Source organism: Lepisma saccharinum, chromosome 4 (assembly GCF_977018435.1).
Source record: "Lepisma saccharinum chromosome 4, izLepSacc3.1, whole genome shotgun sequence".
NCBI classification, from domain to species: Eukaryota; Metazoa; Arthropoda; class Insecta; order Zygentoma; family Lepismatidae; genus Lepisma; species Lepisma saccharinum.
Genome location: NC_139232.1, coordinates 107,439,222 through 107,453,795, shown reverse-complemented (window position 1 = coordinate 107,453,795; position 14,574 = coordinate 107,439,222). Strand labels below are relative to the sequence as shown.

General features: G+C 37.1%; 2 protein-coding genes across 4 annotated transcripts; both read left to right on the top strand.

Moving 5' to 3' along the window:
- The first annotated feature begins 177 nt into the window (after positions 1-177).
- On the top strand, positions 178-9,519 carry LOC145986720 (histone chaperone asf1-like). Of its 3 annotated transcripts, none has more exons than XM_083121049.1 (2): positions 178-271; positions 8,736-9,519. In XM_083121049.1, exon 2 carries the CDS (start codon positions 8,917-8,919, stop codon positions 9,517-9,519), a length of 603 nt encoding a protein of 200 aa, XP_082977175.1. In that variant the 5' UTR covers positions 178-271; positions 8,736-8,916. The 3 variants fall into 3 exon arrangements, with proteins under 3 accessions (XP_082977175.1, XP_082977176.1, XP_082977177.1); XM_083121050.1 differs by having other exon boundaries at positions 184-276; XM_083121051.1 differs by lacking the exon at positions 178-271 and adding an exon at positions 291-437.
- Positions 9,520-9,535: 16 nt separating this feature from the next.
- On the top strand, positions 9,536-13,830 carry LOC145986719 (NADH-cytochrome b5 reductase-like). Its single transcript, XM_083121048.1, has one exon. The coding sequence runs from the start codon at positions 9,536-9,538 to the stop codon at positions 10,463-10,465; it is 930 nt and encodes a 309-aa protein (XP_082977174.1). The 3' UTR covers positions 10,466-13,830.
- Positions 13,831-14,574: the final 744 nt, after the last annotated feature.

Sequence of the window (14,574 nt, the reverse complement as noted above, 5' to 3'; positions counted from 1 at the left end):
ATCCATTTAATTCTCCATTTTTAACAACAAAAACATCATCGTCATGTTTTATTATAAAATGCAACAAAACATTGTTTCTTTAGCACAGTATAATCATTCTGAAGCACGTATTATATTTTCAGAATCGTCTATGACCTCGCAATCTTTCATCACAGTACGAAGGAAACAAAAAAGAAACTTAACCAAGTTGACTAACGAAAAAAGAATAGAGGCGAAGAAAGGTGAAGGTGAAGTGGAAGAAAGTTGAGAAATTACTTGAAACGTATCCGGGGTAGTGTATGCATACATTTTATCTATTAGCTAACATTGAACAATTACCCTTTCATATTTTTTTTTCTGCGTTTTCATGCCGTTCGCTGCGTTACCACTTGTCATGATTCCTTAGAAATTTGTGTCAGAAACCTACAATGGGGAGATATAGTATTCTATTTTAGAAGGTGTAACAATATTTCTTATTTCTTGTGTTACTGACAAAAACCTAATCATTACATTTAATAAAATGTTTCAGGAAGGAAATTATAACCTTAGCATTAGTGAAGATACACCCCTTTTTGCCAGCACAGCAAGTTAGAAGATGAAAGAAATGCTTGAAAACTCTTATCTATTAATGCCAATCATAAATACCTCATCTAAGAACTTAATGTAAAATTATATAATTCATGGATAATTTTCCTGGTAGTGTGTCTGCTATAAAGGACGAAAGCTGTGAATAAATACATACAACATATGTACAGGGTCCGGCAGAGGAGTTAGACGGTTTTGAAATGTGAATAACACACCTAATTTTCAAAGGTACAGAAATGTATTACTACAGAAATCCAGGGTTTTGTATGCCATTTTAAGTTATTGTATGCCAATTGTCATGGCAATTCTTTATGACTTAAAAATGACGTCCTTCAAGTGACTTCCGTTTACGTGTTCACACATTCGAAGCCTCTCCCAGAAGTTGTGGACGGCATGTTGCAATATTTCACCACCAATGTTTGCAATTTCATCTCTAATTGCAAGCTTCAGGTCTTCTAATGTGCGAGTTTTATTCACATACAATTTGGGTTTGAGTAATCCCCACAGAAAAAAAAAAATCACAGATTGTAAGGTCAGGTGACCGAGGAGGCCAGGGTATGTCACCAAACCGGGAAATGACATGTCCTGGAAGAAGTTGACGAACAAAAGCCATAGAGGATCTAGATGTGTGAGCCGTTGCTCCATCTTGTTGGAACCGTATGTTTTGCTGATTTATCCTACGCCAAAGCCGACGAAGTTCTGGTAAAACAAAAGTATTCATCTATGCGATATAGAGTTCGGAGTTCACCGTCACGCAATCCCCATCTTCATCTTCGAAGAAATGCGGGCTGATGACACCAAATGCAGCTACACCACACCATACCGTCATTCGTAAACTGTGAAGTAGCCGTTCATGTAGCTCCTGCGGGTTTTCATTTGACCAATATCTAAAGTTTTGCTTGTTTACAGATCACTCATAAGGATAATTGTTTCCTCGGACATTTGGAGCATCCATTCAGCAAATCTTTTACGATTGACAAAATCATCATCATGCAGCTTCTGCACAAGCATAATCTTGTAAGCAGGGTTGGCCCAGGTGGGCCTAGCCCAGTTTTCCTCACGTGGGTTTTTTCAGAAAATGTTGTAAATTACACAGGCCTGCGAAATTGAAGTTGTTGAAAAATACAAGAGACGTGTACGCTGAGTATTATGTTATTGGGTGTGCTGATTTCGAAAATGACCTCCATTTTTTTCCATCACGTCAGGATTTTTTGTACAATCGATATCGATATTTTTGCTAAAATCCTATGTAAAAAGGAATTTTCGCGAACAAATTTGTATGCACTTTCTGGCAACAGTGGTTTTGATCCATTTAAATCTATGTAAAATTGATGCTTGGTGATGCAAATTGATTTATTAGCAATTGATTTTATTTTGTATAGGTTTAAATGGAAGAAAACCACTGTTGCCAGATCGCACGAGCCACCTCTGGCTGAGAGAAAAACACAAAGTTCTCTTGAGTTTACACTTTTAACATCCCATTATGGTGAAGTTTCTAGAAAAAAAGCACCAACGTATTATGTTCATTTGTGTTTATTAAGGTAACGTACATAAAATAGACGATTGACCACGAGGAGCAATGTATGTGTACATGAACGTTTGACACAAATTGTAAACTGAACAAACAACAAAACCAAACACAAACAAAGTTTATATTTACGTACGTACCCTTTTGCCTTTGAAACTTCTTTTTGACGTTCTTCTTTTATGTGCAATCTCAGGCCTCTCTCGTGTTAACATCCAATAGTAGTCGGCGAGCATGTTCTTGTTCCATTGTCCTTGATATTTGCACTCCATATCTTTAATATCTTGGTGGAACCTTTCACCCTGTTCTTCGCTGACTGCTCCTAAATTTTCGGGGAAATAGTCCACATGTGAGTGAAGGAAATGTAGTTTGACACTCATGGAGCAACCCAACGCTTGAAATTTGTCCAGCATATTCATAACAATTGCTTTATAGTCAGGATCCTTGTAATTTCCCAGAAATTTACTGACCACATCTTTGAAGGCAACCCAAGCTTCTTTCTCCGTTGTTGTCATGCTAGTCTCAAAGTCTTTATCCTTCATGAGCTTGCGGATATCTGGACCAACAAAGATTCCCTCTGTCAACTTGGTTGCAGATAAACCTGGAAACTTTTTGCACAGGTATTTGAAACAAGCGCCATCTTTTGGAATAGCCTTGACAAATTGCTTCATTACACCTAATTTGATATGCAACGGGGGTAACAATACTTTTTTGGGTCAACTAAGCTGTTCCGAATCACATTCTTGGTGCCTGGTTCAAGATTTTTTCTTTTAGCCATTCTTTCTTGACCCAATGTTGAGTCTTTGCACGGCTGTCCCACTCACAAATGAAACATGGGAACTTTGTATATTCGTCTTGTTGACCAAGAAGCATGGAGATAACTTTCAAATCACCGCAAATGGTCCAACCGTGGTCGGCATATTTTATTTTGTTGAGGACGAGAGCCAGGTTTTCATAGCGTTCTTGTAAATGTACCGAGTGTGCAACTGGTACAGATGCATACTGGCTTCCGTGATGAAGAAGGACAGCTTTCAGGCTCCTTGTCGATGAATCTATAAACAGCCTCCATTCATCTTTATTGTAGGTGATATTAAATTTGCTCATCAATCCGGGAACATCAGACAATAGACCAGGTTCTCCGCTTTCTCAAAGCACTGAACACAGTCCTTTTCTCGATTCCTGTGCCAATAAAACGTGGTTCCTTTGGCCAATAAATGTTTTTCTTTCAATCCGAAGCCCAACAATTCAGCTGCCTCTTTCGAAAGGCCCAGATCTCTAGTCAGATCATTAAGTTCAACCTGAGAGAAGGGCTGAGGTGAATCGTCTCCAGAGGGCTTATATTCGGTATCGGAGCCTTGACCGTCTGGATGTTCCGAGTCTGGAGACTCTGAAGAAATGACTGGTAATTCAGTTGGAGGCAAAGGCACTGGCACATCAGGTACATGAGGAACGGGGCGTATGGCGGATATAATGTTCTCAGGATAAGAGATTAGCTTGTGATTTTTTCGGTTATACCCACGGACATGGCAGGCACAAAAGTAACAATCATCACAGTGGTTTCTCGGCTCCCTCCATGTCATAGGAATTCCAAAGCGTAAAGCAGTCTTCTTTCCGTTGAACCATAAGCGTAGATCATTGAGACACTGCACACACACTTTATGAGGAGCCCACGATTTGTCCTGGTCTCAGAGTTTCATGCCAAAATATGCAAGATAAAGTTTTCTTACATAGTTTGTAATGGTCAAGCAGGGAGGAAAGCTATTCCACGCCGAAACAACATATTTATGGTAAATGTTCATACAAATCCATGTACAATTAAATTTTTCATGAAAACGTGACGTGATAGACAGTTTTCTTTATTTTTTTTTAACTCAGCATGACAAAATACATAAAGTTCACCTATCACTTCCCTTGTATTTTTTTCATCGCAGGCCTGTGTTCTTGTTTTAAATAATTGAGAGATTCTAGAATTGTCAACAGTTTGAGAAAACTTGTAAAGTAAAGACTTAGCCAAGCTTATAATACTCAAAATAATTAATGTGGTACAAGTCACAGTGGGTTTTTTCAGGATATTTTTCTCAAATCATGCTAGAAATAGACTTTTAACAAGAAATAATACGAACATATGTCCAAGAAACAAAAAAATCAAAAGGGTCTGAAATATTTAGATAAAACATTGAACGAGCAAAGCTTATAATTTTGAAATGTGCTAGCACTTTAGATATCAGTCACTTCCCGTATATGGGCAAGCCACATAGTTTCACCTGTAACAATCAACTTTTACAATACATATTTCCATGTGTAAAACATTAAAAAGGAGAATTGAGTACATTTTATTGAAATGTTATGAAAGTAGTATAAAGTTAACTGTGGTATAATTAAATCAAGCCAATCACTTTTCAAATGATTCATTTCATGGCTCAAAATTTAGTGTGTGTGCAAGTGTTCTGTTTTCTTTCCAATGCTTTGCATTGAGACAGTGACCCCTACCTCCCTCCAGTTCAGTACATTGATTGAACATAATGGGTTGCTTGATCATGTAGGATAAATGTTATTTGTTAGGACCTCTATACCCAAGAAGTCGAGCACTCTCATAATCTACCACAATTTTTTTCTTAAAAATAGGGGAGGGGGTACTCGAGTAAATACAATGCATACATATACTTTCACATTTTTACCATTTTTTGACATTTTCAAACCTTTTTAGAGACTACGATTCTCGAGCTTTGTGCATAAAACTTTCAGGTGCATTATGACAATCCTTGCACTGTAAATTCACAATAAAATTATTGAAACATAATACACGATTTAGGAGGAGCATGGGCAAAGAAAGACAAGTCATCTATTTAGTGACCATGATAACATGTTTCTGCAACTAGAAAACTTGACAGACTGCAATGGTATTGCATGTGAGTGAAATTGAACAATGTGTTTCAAGATGGTGATTGAAAAATTGATTTTCCTCATGAAAAACTGATTTTCCTCATGTAGCATTCACGCTCTATACCATGCTCTCTTTTTCCCCAAAACTGTCTGTCTACAATGCATTTTCAGAGTACAAAGAACTAAACTCAGTCATTGTAATAATCCTTCGGTTCTCAATATTGCAGTAAAACTTTTAGTTTAGGAGAGGAGTGGTGGTAAAATTGCAAACATACATTTTGCCATAAATATAAAGCCTTTGAGTTGCAATTTTTAGAGTTAGAATATAATTTAAAGGATTGTTGTCATATTGTATTTGAGAAAAAATTGTCACCATGTTTAAAGATGGTGGACAATTTAACATGCCTACAGAGAGCTTTAAGTTATGATAATATTTGAGGTTAAATTTTCATACATTAAGAAAACCAAGTCTCAGCTAAGTTAGGACATTACTTGAGCTTGACGTTTTTAGTAAAAACTCTGTAATATAGTGTGTGTTTTAGGAAGGATGGGGGAACGTCACCAATTTTGAGACCACGATATCTGTAGCAAATTTAGAGTTTTTAAGCTGTAATTCATGTTGCAAATAGGTGCACCCAGGGAATGATTTTATTTTACATTTGCATTTGTTGAAAGCATTTCAAGGTGGTGGATGAAAAATTGATTTTTCATATTCTGAGGTAGCTACAAAATGTGGCCGCGGTGGCTCAGTCGGTAACGCGTCTGACTACCATGCTCAAGGTCCCGGGTTCGATCCCCGGCCGGTTCAAATCCGGGAACTTTTCTAACGGTGGAAGCGGCCCCGGCGCCTACCCAGCGTCGAATAACATGGGTACCTGGGGGAAACCCTGGGGGGTAAAGGCGGTCAGGGGCGTGATGCTGATCACATCACCCCCACTCACGACCGGATCAAGAAAGTGTGGGGCGTTACCCCCACACCCCCTATACGCCTTCATGGCGTGGTGCTATGCACAGGGGAACACTTTACCTTTTTTTACCTGAGGTAGCTACAAATTCTGATGCCACTTTCAAATATCTTCTTAAACTACATTTTTGGACATTAAGAAAAGAAATGTTTTAGGATATTTCTTAAGCTATGGTGTGACAAATGATTTTCTTAACAATATAGGCCTAGTGGATATGTATTGTTGGGGTCCAAAATGGGGGCCACTAATGTTTTGCCCATGGGAACTGTTAGTTTCATAGCAATGAGATATTTTGGAGGATGGATATGGTATTCCATTTGGATGAAATCAGTCAAGACAGATATGTCAGCCTTATAATATTGGCATGGTTAATACATGGAGGAGATATTTAAACTTGAAACATCCACAAAAATAATGAGAAAACAAAATTGTGAACAAACTGCATTGAAGCAGATTTAAAAGTATGTGTGCAGCTACCATATGTTGTATAGTACGTAAAGGTAAAGTTCCCTGTGCATATAGCACCATGAAGGTGGGGTAGGGCCCGACATATTCTTCATCTCGGCCATTTTGGAGATGTGATCACAACCAAACTCTGGCTGCCTTTACCCCCCAGGGCCCATTGATTTGAGACTGGGTGAGTTTTAGAGCTGCTTTATGCAGGGAGAAGACCGGAAAAATTCCGACCTTGGATCACCCACCCCAAGATTCAAACCCGGGTCATCTGCATGGTAGTCAGCCAGCCAGCCTGTGTACTTTTTTTTACATTTGTAATAAAAGTAATACCCCTAAGCAGTAGTATCCCCCTTTTTCTCTATATTTTCTCAATTTTCTCCATTTTCTCTGTATTCTCATTGGGACAAACGCGAACATCCACTTCCGAACCAGGATTTGAATCAGGGGCGCCTGGCATTGCAGCGTGCTGAGCTAGCCACTGCATCACGGAGGTCAACTAAACCACCACAGCTATCAAGTAGGCTATTAGTATAGTATTGCAATGCGCAACCCTAGAATCAAACTTTGGTCAAATATTTCAGAACATGGTATTTTAGATAATTTAATCATTTGTCACGCACTGTGGCTGTGCGGTCATGCTTTTGGCTCTGGCTTTGGAACGTGTGCAGGTTGAGTCTCCTGAGATATGGGCCTGTGTAAGAGACTGGTGAACACTCACATCATGATTAAATTGGGGAGCTACGAATGAGTAGCGTAACCCCATCATGAAAACCTACAACGAGAACTGGGCATTCGTCGTGCCGACCACACGTCACCCCGTAACTAGTTGGATTATCTCGCACCTCAGAGTAGGATCAGGTGGGAGTGCGGCCGGCTGTCAGTAGATAGGCCTGGTCCCTCAATGGTCTGCTGCGGCACGAGTTATGTATGTTTTCAGTTTAATCATTTCAAGGTGTGAGACCTTCATTGTCAATTCTTAACTATGTTAACAGAAAATATTAAATAGTTTTTGACTCAGTGAGCTAAAACAATACAAATTGAATGTTCCAATATATTATTATCAGAGAAAAATGTATTTCATTTTTAAAATATATATATTTATAAAAATAACCTGAAAAAACCAATAAAACCCAGTTTTGCCCAGGTTTTATCTGAAAAAAAAACTGAAAAGAAAAACACCTGGTTTTTTTTCCCCGAAAAAAAACTGGGGCAAAATGCCAACCCTGCTTGTAAGGGTGAAATTTTAGATCCAAATGTAACATTCGTTGTACAGAGTGAGCTGAAATCCCCAACGATAGCTTCCCTTACTCGTCCTATGTTTTATGGTGTCCTTACGGTTTGAACACGGCCAGGTGGTGACCTATTCATAGCTGATGCTGTCAATCTGAAGTTCTGCACCACCTGAGGATAGTGTTGCGGCTTGGTACATGCTCATGGCGTGCCACATGCAAATGACGTCGAGAAAGATGCTGCATTTTGAATACAGATTCTCCAGTCTTGAATAATTCCTCCACAACACACGCTCAATGTTGCACATTCCAGGGCTCCATGCTTACTGGGCTGACAAACGGTTAAGCAGGCCACCAACTTCTCACCGGATCGCCGATTGTTGATTTGGATTTATTTCAATTGTTCAAACGGACAAAGCGCTGACTCAAGATCTTACGTAGGTCATTTAAAAGGAAAGGAAAAAGGGCTTCGAATGTGTATAGAAGTAAATTGAAGGTGCATCATTTTTTTTTTACACAAACTTTTGTGGTAAATAAAAATGGCATACAATAACCTGTATTTCTGTAGTAATACATTTCTGTACCTTTGAAAATTAAGTGTGTTATTCACATTTCAAAACCGTCTTAACTCCTCTGCCGGACCCTTTATAACACAAACTATCATAGGTCTGCATGCAGGAGAGCAAATATTTTGAAAGTTCAGTTGGGAAAAGGGAAATTACATTCCATTTCACTGTTTCACAAACTATATTGATGCACACGAAACAGGAGCATATCTATGGTGGGTCAAGATACCATGTGAAACAGTTGTTAATCCAACATTGGAATGAACTTATGCAGTCTTGCAAAAATTATCAATGTTAGTCTTCATTTAGTTGGTACAAGAGTTTTAAACACCTTCATCTCGCCCCTCGTTGCTTGCAAATGCTTAATTTTTTAAAGAGTAGAATATTATTTATGAATGGCGATAAACTCACTTTACACTACCCTTCGAAGTGTGCACACCTATGCAAACTATATTAAATTGGAATTTGAGTGAAAGTATGTAATTTATAAATTGTGTGTGTACAATGTATTCTTAATAAATAATAAGTTCATTTTTTTTCTTTTCAGGTCTTTTTGGTTAACTAATCAGCTCCACTATCCAATGCTGGGTTAGAGAGAAATATATTAAAATTTGTGTGTCTAGAATGAAGCAGCGTAAGTGAGACGGCATGGGCAGTGGCCCTATCTTAATGGATGAAAGTTTGTCTGACTAATGAGTTAATATTTCACACAGAAGTGGAAGCGAACTATGGCTAAAGTGCATGTGTGCAATGTTGTTGTATTAGATAATCCATCACCGTTTTTCAACCCATTTCAGTTTGAAATTACATTTGAATGCATAGAAGACCTGCAGGAAGATTTAGAATGGAAGATAATTTATGTTGGCTCTGCTGAAAGTGAAGAGTATGACCAGATCTTAGACACAGTGTACGTTGGTCCTGTTCCAGAAGGAAGGCACATGTTTGTATTCCAAGCAGACCCTCCAGATCCCTCTAAAATACCTGTTGCAGATGCTGTAGGTGTCACGGTTGTTCTCCTGACGTGCTCCTATCGTAGCCAAGAATTCATTCGTGTAGGTTACTATGTAAACAATGATTATGTAGACCCAGAACTTCGTGAGAATCAGCCTGCCATTCCCCAGTTCGACAAACTACAAAGAAACATACTGGCCACTAATCCACGTGTCACAAGGTTTAAGATTGATTGGGACGATGTTAAAAGTTCAGATGCCCCACCAAGTAAAGTTAGCATGGATTCAAATCAGATGCAGTTTGATCATGGTACACACAGCATGGATGCTCCTTTAAAAGCTAATGTGACAAGCGACAGTAATATTAGTATGGAATTGTAGCTCAGAGGAAATTACTATGGAGAACGATGAAGAAATATTGAACTTCCCACCAAAACCGGAAGAGCCACTTCCGTCAGACTGTTGTGGTACGGGCTGCAGTATCTGTGTGTTTGATATTTACGAGAAAGAACTGAAGGAGTGGGAAAAGTTGTGTAAAGACATTAAAAGTGGTATAAAAATTGCTTCTTGTACAGGGTCTGACAACTTGCGTGTTCTGTCCCAGAAAGCATTCAGACCGTTCGTCATAAGTGACATTAAAAGCATTACAGCTGACACGTATATATATAGGTTCGAGGTTCCAGATGACATGTGTATTGGTTGCCCAACAGGGCAGCATTTGACCATGAAAGCTAAAGTTCAAGATGAGGTAATCACAAGACAGTACACGCCCATATCTGATACTAGTGATGTAGGATATTTTGACATTATGATCAAGTTATATAAAGATGGAAAGATGTCCAACTATATTAGAAACTTCAAAATTGGTGACAGTGTCGAGTGGAAAGGACCATTTGGTTCATTCCACTATGCACCAAATTCTTTCAGGTTAATTCTTATGCTAGCAGCAGGTACTGGCATAGCACCAATGGTTTCTCTGATTCAGTTCATTGTGAATAATGACAAAGATGAAACGTTTATTTGCCTTATGTACGCATGCAGAACCTACAGTGATATTTTATTAAAAGACAAGTTACAGGAATTTTCAAGCTTTTGGAACTTCAGGGTGAAATATTTTTTGTCTCAAGATGATGGTGCAAAGCAGTCAAAGTATAATGAGAAAATTATACAAACACGCATAACGAAAGACCATATACAAGGTGAATTGAAAGATAATTTTGTGAATGATACCTTGGTGCTTATTTGTGGAACAAAGTCTTTTGATAAAGATATGATTAACTTTGTTATGCAAGTAGGGGTACCATCGGAACACTGCTTTAAGTTTTGAAGTTGTGTTTTTTATGGCTGTGGAGAGTAAATCTAGTGCTTCTTTTTTTATTAGTATAGTAATAGTTATTGTTTATATACATGGAAACATAGTCTGAGCGCAGAAGAATAATCTGCAGTATATTTGTGATACATTTAATGCCGATTCATGATTTTTCATGATACTTTCCCTAAGTGAGCACCGTTGAAAGGTACCAGAATAAGTTTAAAGGGTATATGTAAGTTGCTATGCATATCAATCATCCCACAAGAAATAATTAGTTAATGTTGATGCAATGTAAAATGTACTAATGATATGCAACAACCTGTGAAATGTATTGGGATATACTTATATATAGTTTTGAGAGGGAGTAGACAGCATCAGTTACTTTTTGTTGCAGTATACATAGATGATGCGTGAAAGAAAATTGTAGCAGTTGTTGTTACCACCTATTATTGCAAGAAGTTATTTAGTACTAATTACTTCACAACTGAAAAATAACTGCTTCAAGTTACATGGTATAGCATGTAGAATAAGTCAGTGTGAAAGAGTGCTGTTTTTTATAAGCATCTTTATATTGTCATCACAAAGTGTACTTTTTCCCCTTAATAATACCAGTAACAGACTGAAAGTTGCATGTCATCGAATCTCACGTCTCTGCATCAATTCTCTTACACCATTTAATGCAGTTGAACGAAAAGGGGAAAAAAATATTTTTTTTGCTGGATTTATCTGCTTTTTTTTTCTAAAATTAATAGGTTTAGTTTAATTTCCTTACCCATGTACAAGCATTTCATTCGGTAATGTTTTCAGGAGAGTCTACAGTGGCAATGTAAAATTTGAGATATATATATATTTACAAGGGTGGTAATGAAAGAATTGTGTTGTATTTATATGAAAATTAGCAAAGAAAATGCAAATGCAATTATTATGTTAATCAGTGTTTGGAAGTAACTAGTTGCAACTGTAACAGAGTAACTTGAGTTTAGGAATTCTAATGAAACTTGCTATTTTTAAAAGTAAGTAGCAGTTCTTTTTTCCAATATAAGTAGCATTATCAACTGTTATTTTTACTGTTACTTTAACAGACTTAAATTGTTAACTTGAAAATTTGTAACATGTGTCTTGTCTGGATGCTAAGGTGGAAGGATTTTCATGGAATCTCCTAAGGCAACGAAGCTAGGCTTTGTTGCATACTAAAATTAGAACATCTACATTTTATTTTAATATGTTATTTCTAAGGGGTTGTTGACTGCCAATGCAGTGGTGGCACAGCATAGTTGTCCTTGGAGAATTTTTGTAATTTGGTTGCCCTAAGCTTTACATTGGAGCATAATGTATATGGTGGCATCAGTTGGTTACAGGTATTTGGTTCAAAAAAGTACTTGAGTTTCACCACATAGTGGTTCGAATCCCACTTGTAAACCCTTAGGCACAGTCCAGATTAGCCTATCTGTGCATAAGGTAACTCCTCCGAACACTTGTGTTCATTAATTTCACTATGTTATGAGCTGTGCATGTTTCAAAATTTTTCACTCATGAAAAATGTTATCCATTCTATCTAGTTTTTGCCTGAGTTTGCCGTATTTCCTCTGAAATACATTCCATTGTTCTTACGTGGAAATATTTCCATAATTCTGTTAACAGCATTCTTATATTTCTGGAATCATTGTTATAAAGGTGCATCTTAAATTGCGAGTGCTTCCATTCTTTCCAAATGTTGTTATGCGTGATGAGCTGGAAGTATGTCAGTAACTTTTTAACGTAATAGTCATTTAATACATGCTTTCTGGTAAGTAGTTGTTTATTTGTGAAATATTACTTAACATCACTTACCAAGAAATGCATATTATCTTAGAAAATCCTGAATGTTTAAAGGCTATTCACACTACATTGCACACCAAGACAAATAAAACTTGCCATCCACAATGGCAAAACATATTTTATTGTGAATTGCTTCATATTGTTGCATGATAATTCTGAATCGCACACGACAATGTAAGAAATTCATAAACTGGATTGTGAAATGTACAGTATAATGGTTGTACAGTAGTGAAAATTTTGCCAAGATGAGTAATTCGCAGAAAATAACTGACTTTGTAGACTTGCTGGAACCACACATTGGAACACACTATGTAAAAGAATAAGTAGCAGAATTAGTACATGCGAGCCTCACACATGGTGACCATTGGCAAAGTTTTTGATGAAGTAGCATAATACATGTTGTTCAATACAAACCATAACATCAACATTTTTTTGTAATGTTTTCCTCGAGGTATAGTTTCAACCCTACAAACTACTGAAATATGACATTTTATCTTTTGCATGTATGCAAGAATGCAGCAGAGATTCATGATTGCCACTGGCATCTGTTTTATTTGTTGCGTAACAATCTAAATGTTGTGAAAACTACCATTCCTGCAGATGCATAATCAGGATAAAATTGCTGCTCTTGCCCTTATCCCTCAAAGTTTGTTGTTTTTGTACCTATACCTGTACTTTTTACCATTTTTTGCAGCATAATGTCTCTGTGAAGAATGGATGCTGATTGTTTTATTTTCATACAGGTTTTCATCTGCATGTCTGCCTCTCTTTCCACCATGCTCCTGGGCCTCCCTGATGACATAGTGGTAACCTTATCACCTTGTAATCAATCACCCAGGTTCAATACCCAGTGGAGGCACAGTGGTTTGGATTCTGCTTTAAACTGTAGATTGTCCCGATTAGTCTTTCTGTGCATAAAGTGGACTGAAAACAACAAATCAATCAATCCGTCAATTCACCATGCTGCTCCAGCTATTTGTAGATCTTCCTTTGCACCTAGTACCGTGTGGGTTGCCATCTTTGTTCTATTCTGACTATCTTGTTGCATTGTATGCCATTTTTTTCCTGTATCTGGGTTCATTCGGCACTTCTTGTTCTTTGTGATATTTTCTTCTCCATAACTGCTGGTCAACTATTACTTTTGTTTACCTAATTCCTAACATAATTCTTTTAACCATCTACAATGGTGCCTCACACAACAAATCCAATCCATTACAGGACAGTGTTCATTATGCAAGATGGTATTTCCAAAGATGATTTTTTTTTGTTTTAGACTTGTCAAGTACTAATATTAAAAAATGAAAATATATATACTTCTTTAGCCTTTGTTGGGTAATCGAAGGTTATGTATTTCTGCTGAACTTACTTGAAGGTGGATTAGATTGAGATCATATGGGTTCGACTTGACCTAAGATTCATTATTTTTTTACATTAATTTCGCTGGCAGGATAGTTGTTTTTTTTACACAAATTTTGGCAATGTTAACTACAAGTAGGCTACATAATGAATATGTTCTATCTCTATTCTTATACCGTTTTTTTTACATATTTATGTTATAATAATGCAACATTAATTAATTTACATATTATGGAAAACCTCATATATATATATATATATATATATTTAAAAATTTATATTCATATTACTACTACTACTACTATTTCTGAGACTTGATTTTGACCCCCACTCCCCAAATGTTTTTCTAGATATGTGTTTGGCTCTTTCCCATAGGTTACTATAGATATGATTTAAATCATTCTCTACCGTGGTCCAAAATTGCAAAATATCATAAAAAAAATTGCAGGGAATATAAAAAAACACTACCAATGTTGGAAATGCTAGGAATGAACTAATTTATTTATAAGTTACAGAAAATACAGTACACTTACAAAAAATACATACACTACGGTATGTATGTATGCTCGTGCAGGACTATATTCGCATGCAGTTCTTGATGTGGAAGCAGGCTGGTTATGTAGGCATTTTCCAGCCTGTGCTCTCATTCATTGTGTGAGACACCACTGTACTTATGTACACTTTGAGTTTATTTTTCATAACTTGAGTTACTTCACAGAGTAAAACAGATTTATTTTTTCAATTGTGTGAAATCAGATGCACAAAGTGGGTATTGCATACTATCACGTCTGTCCATATAGTACTAGAGATGATGTAAGTCTTGAAGGTTTTTTGGCAACAAATGATGAATAAATTCTCTCAGGCTAATAACCAGTTCAATTCTGGAAAAGTTTCTAAGCTTTCGAGAACTAACGTCACTCTCGTCTTCACTTCTACCCTCGAAAGCCCGA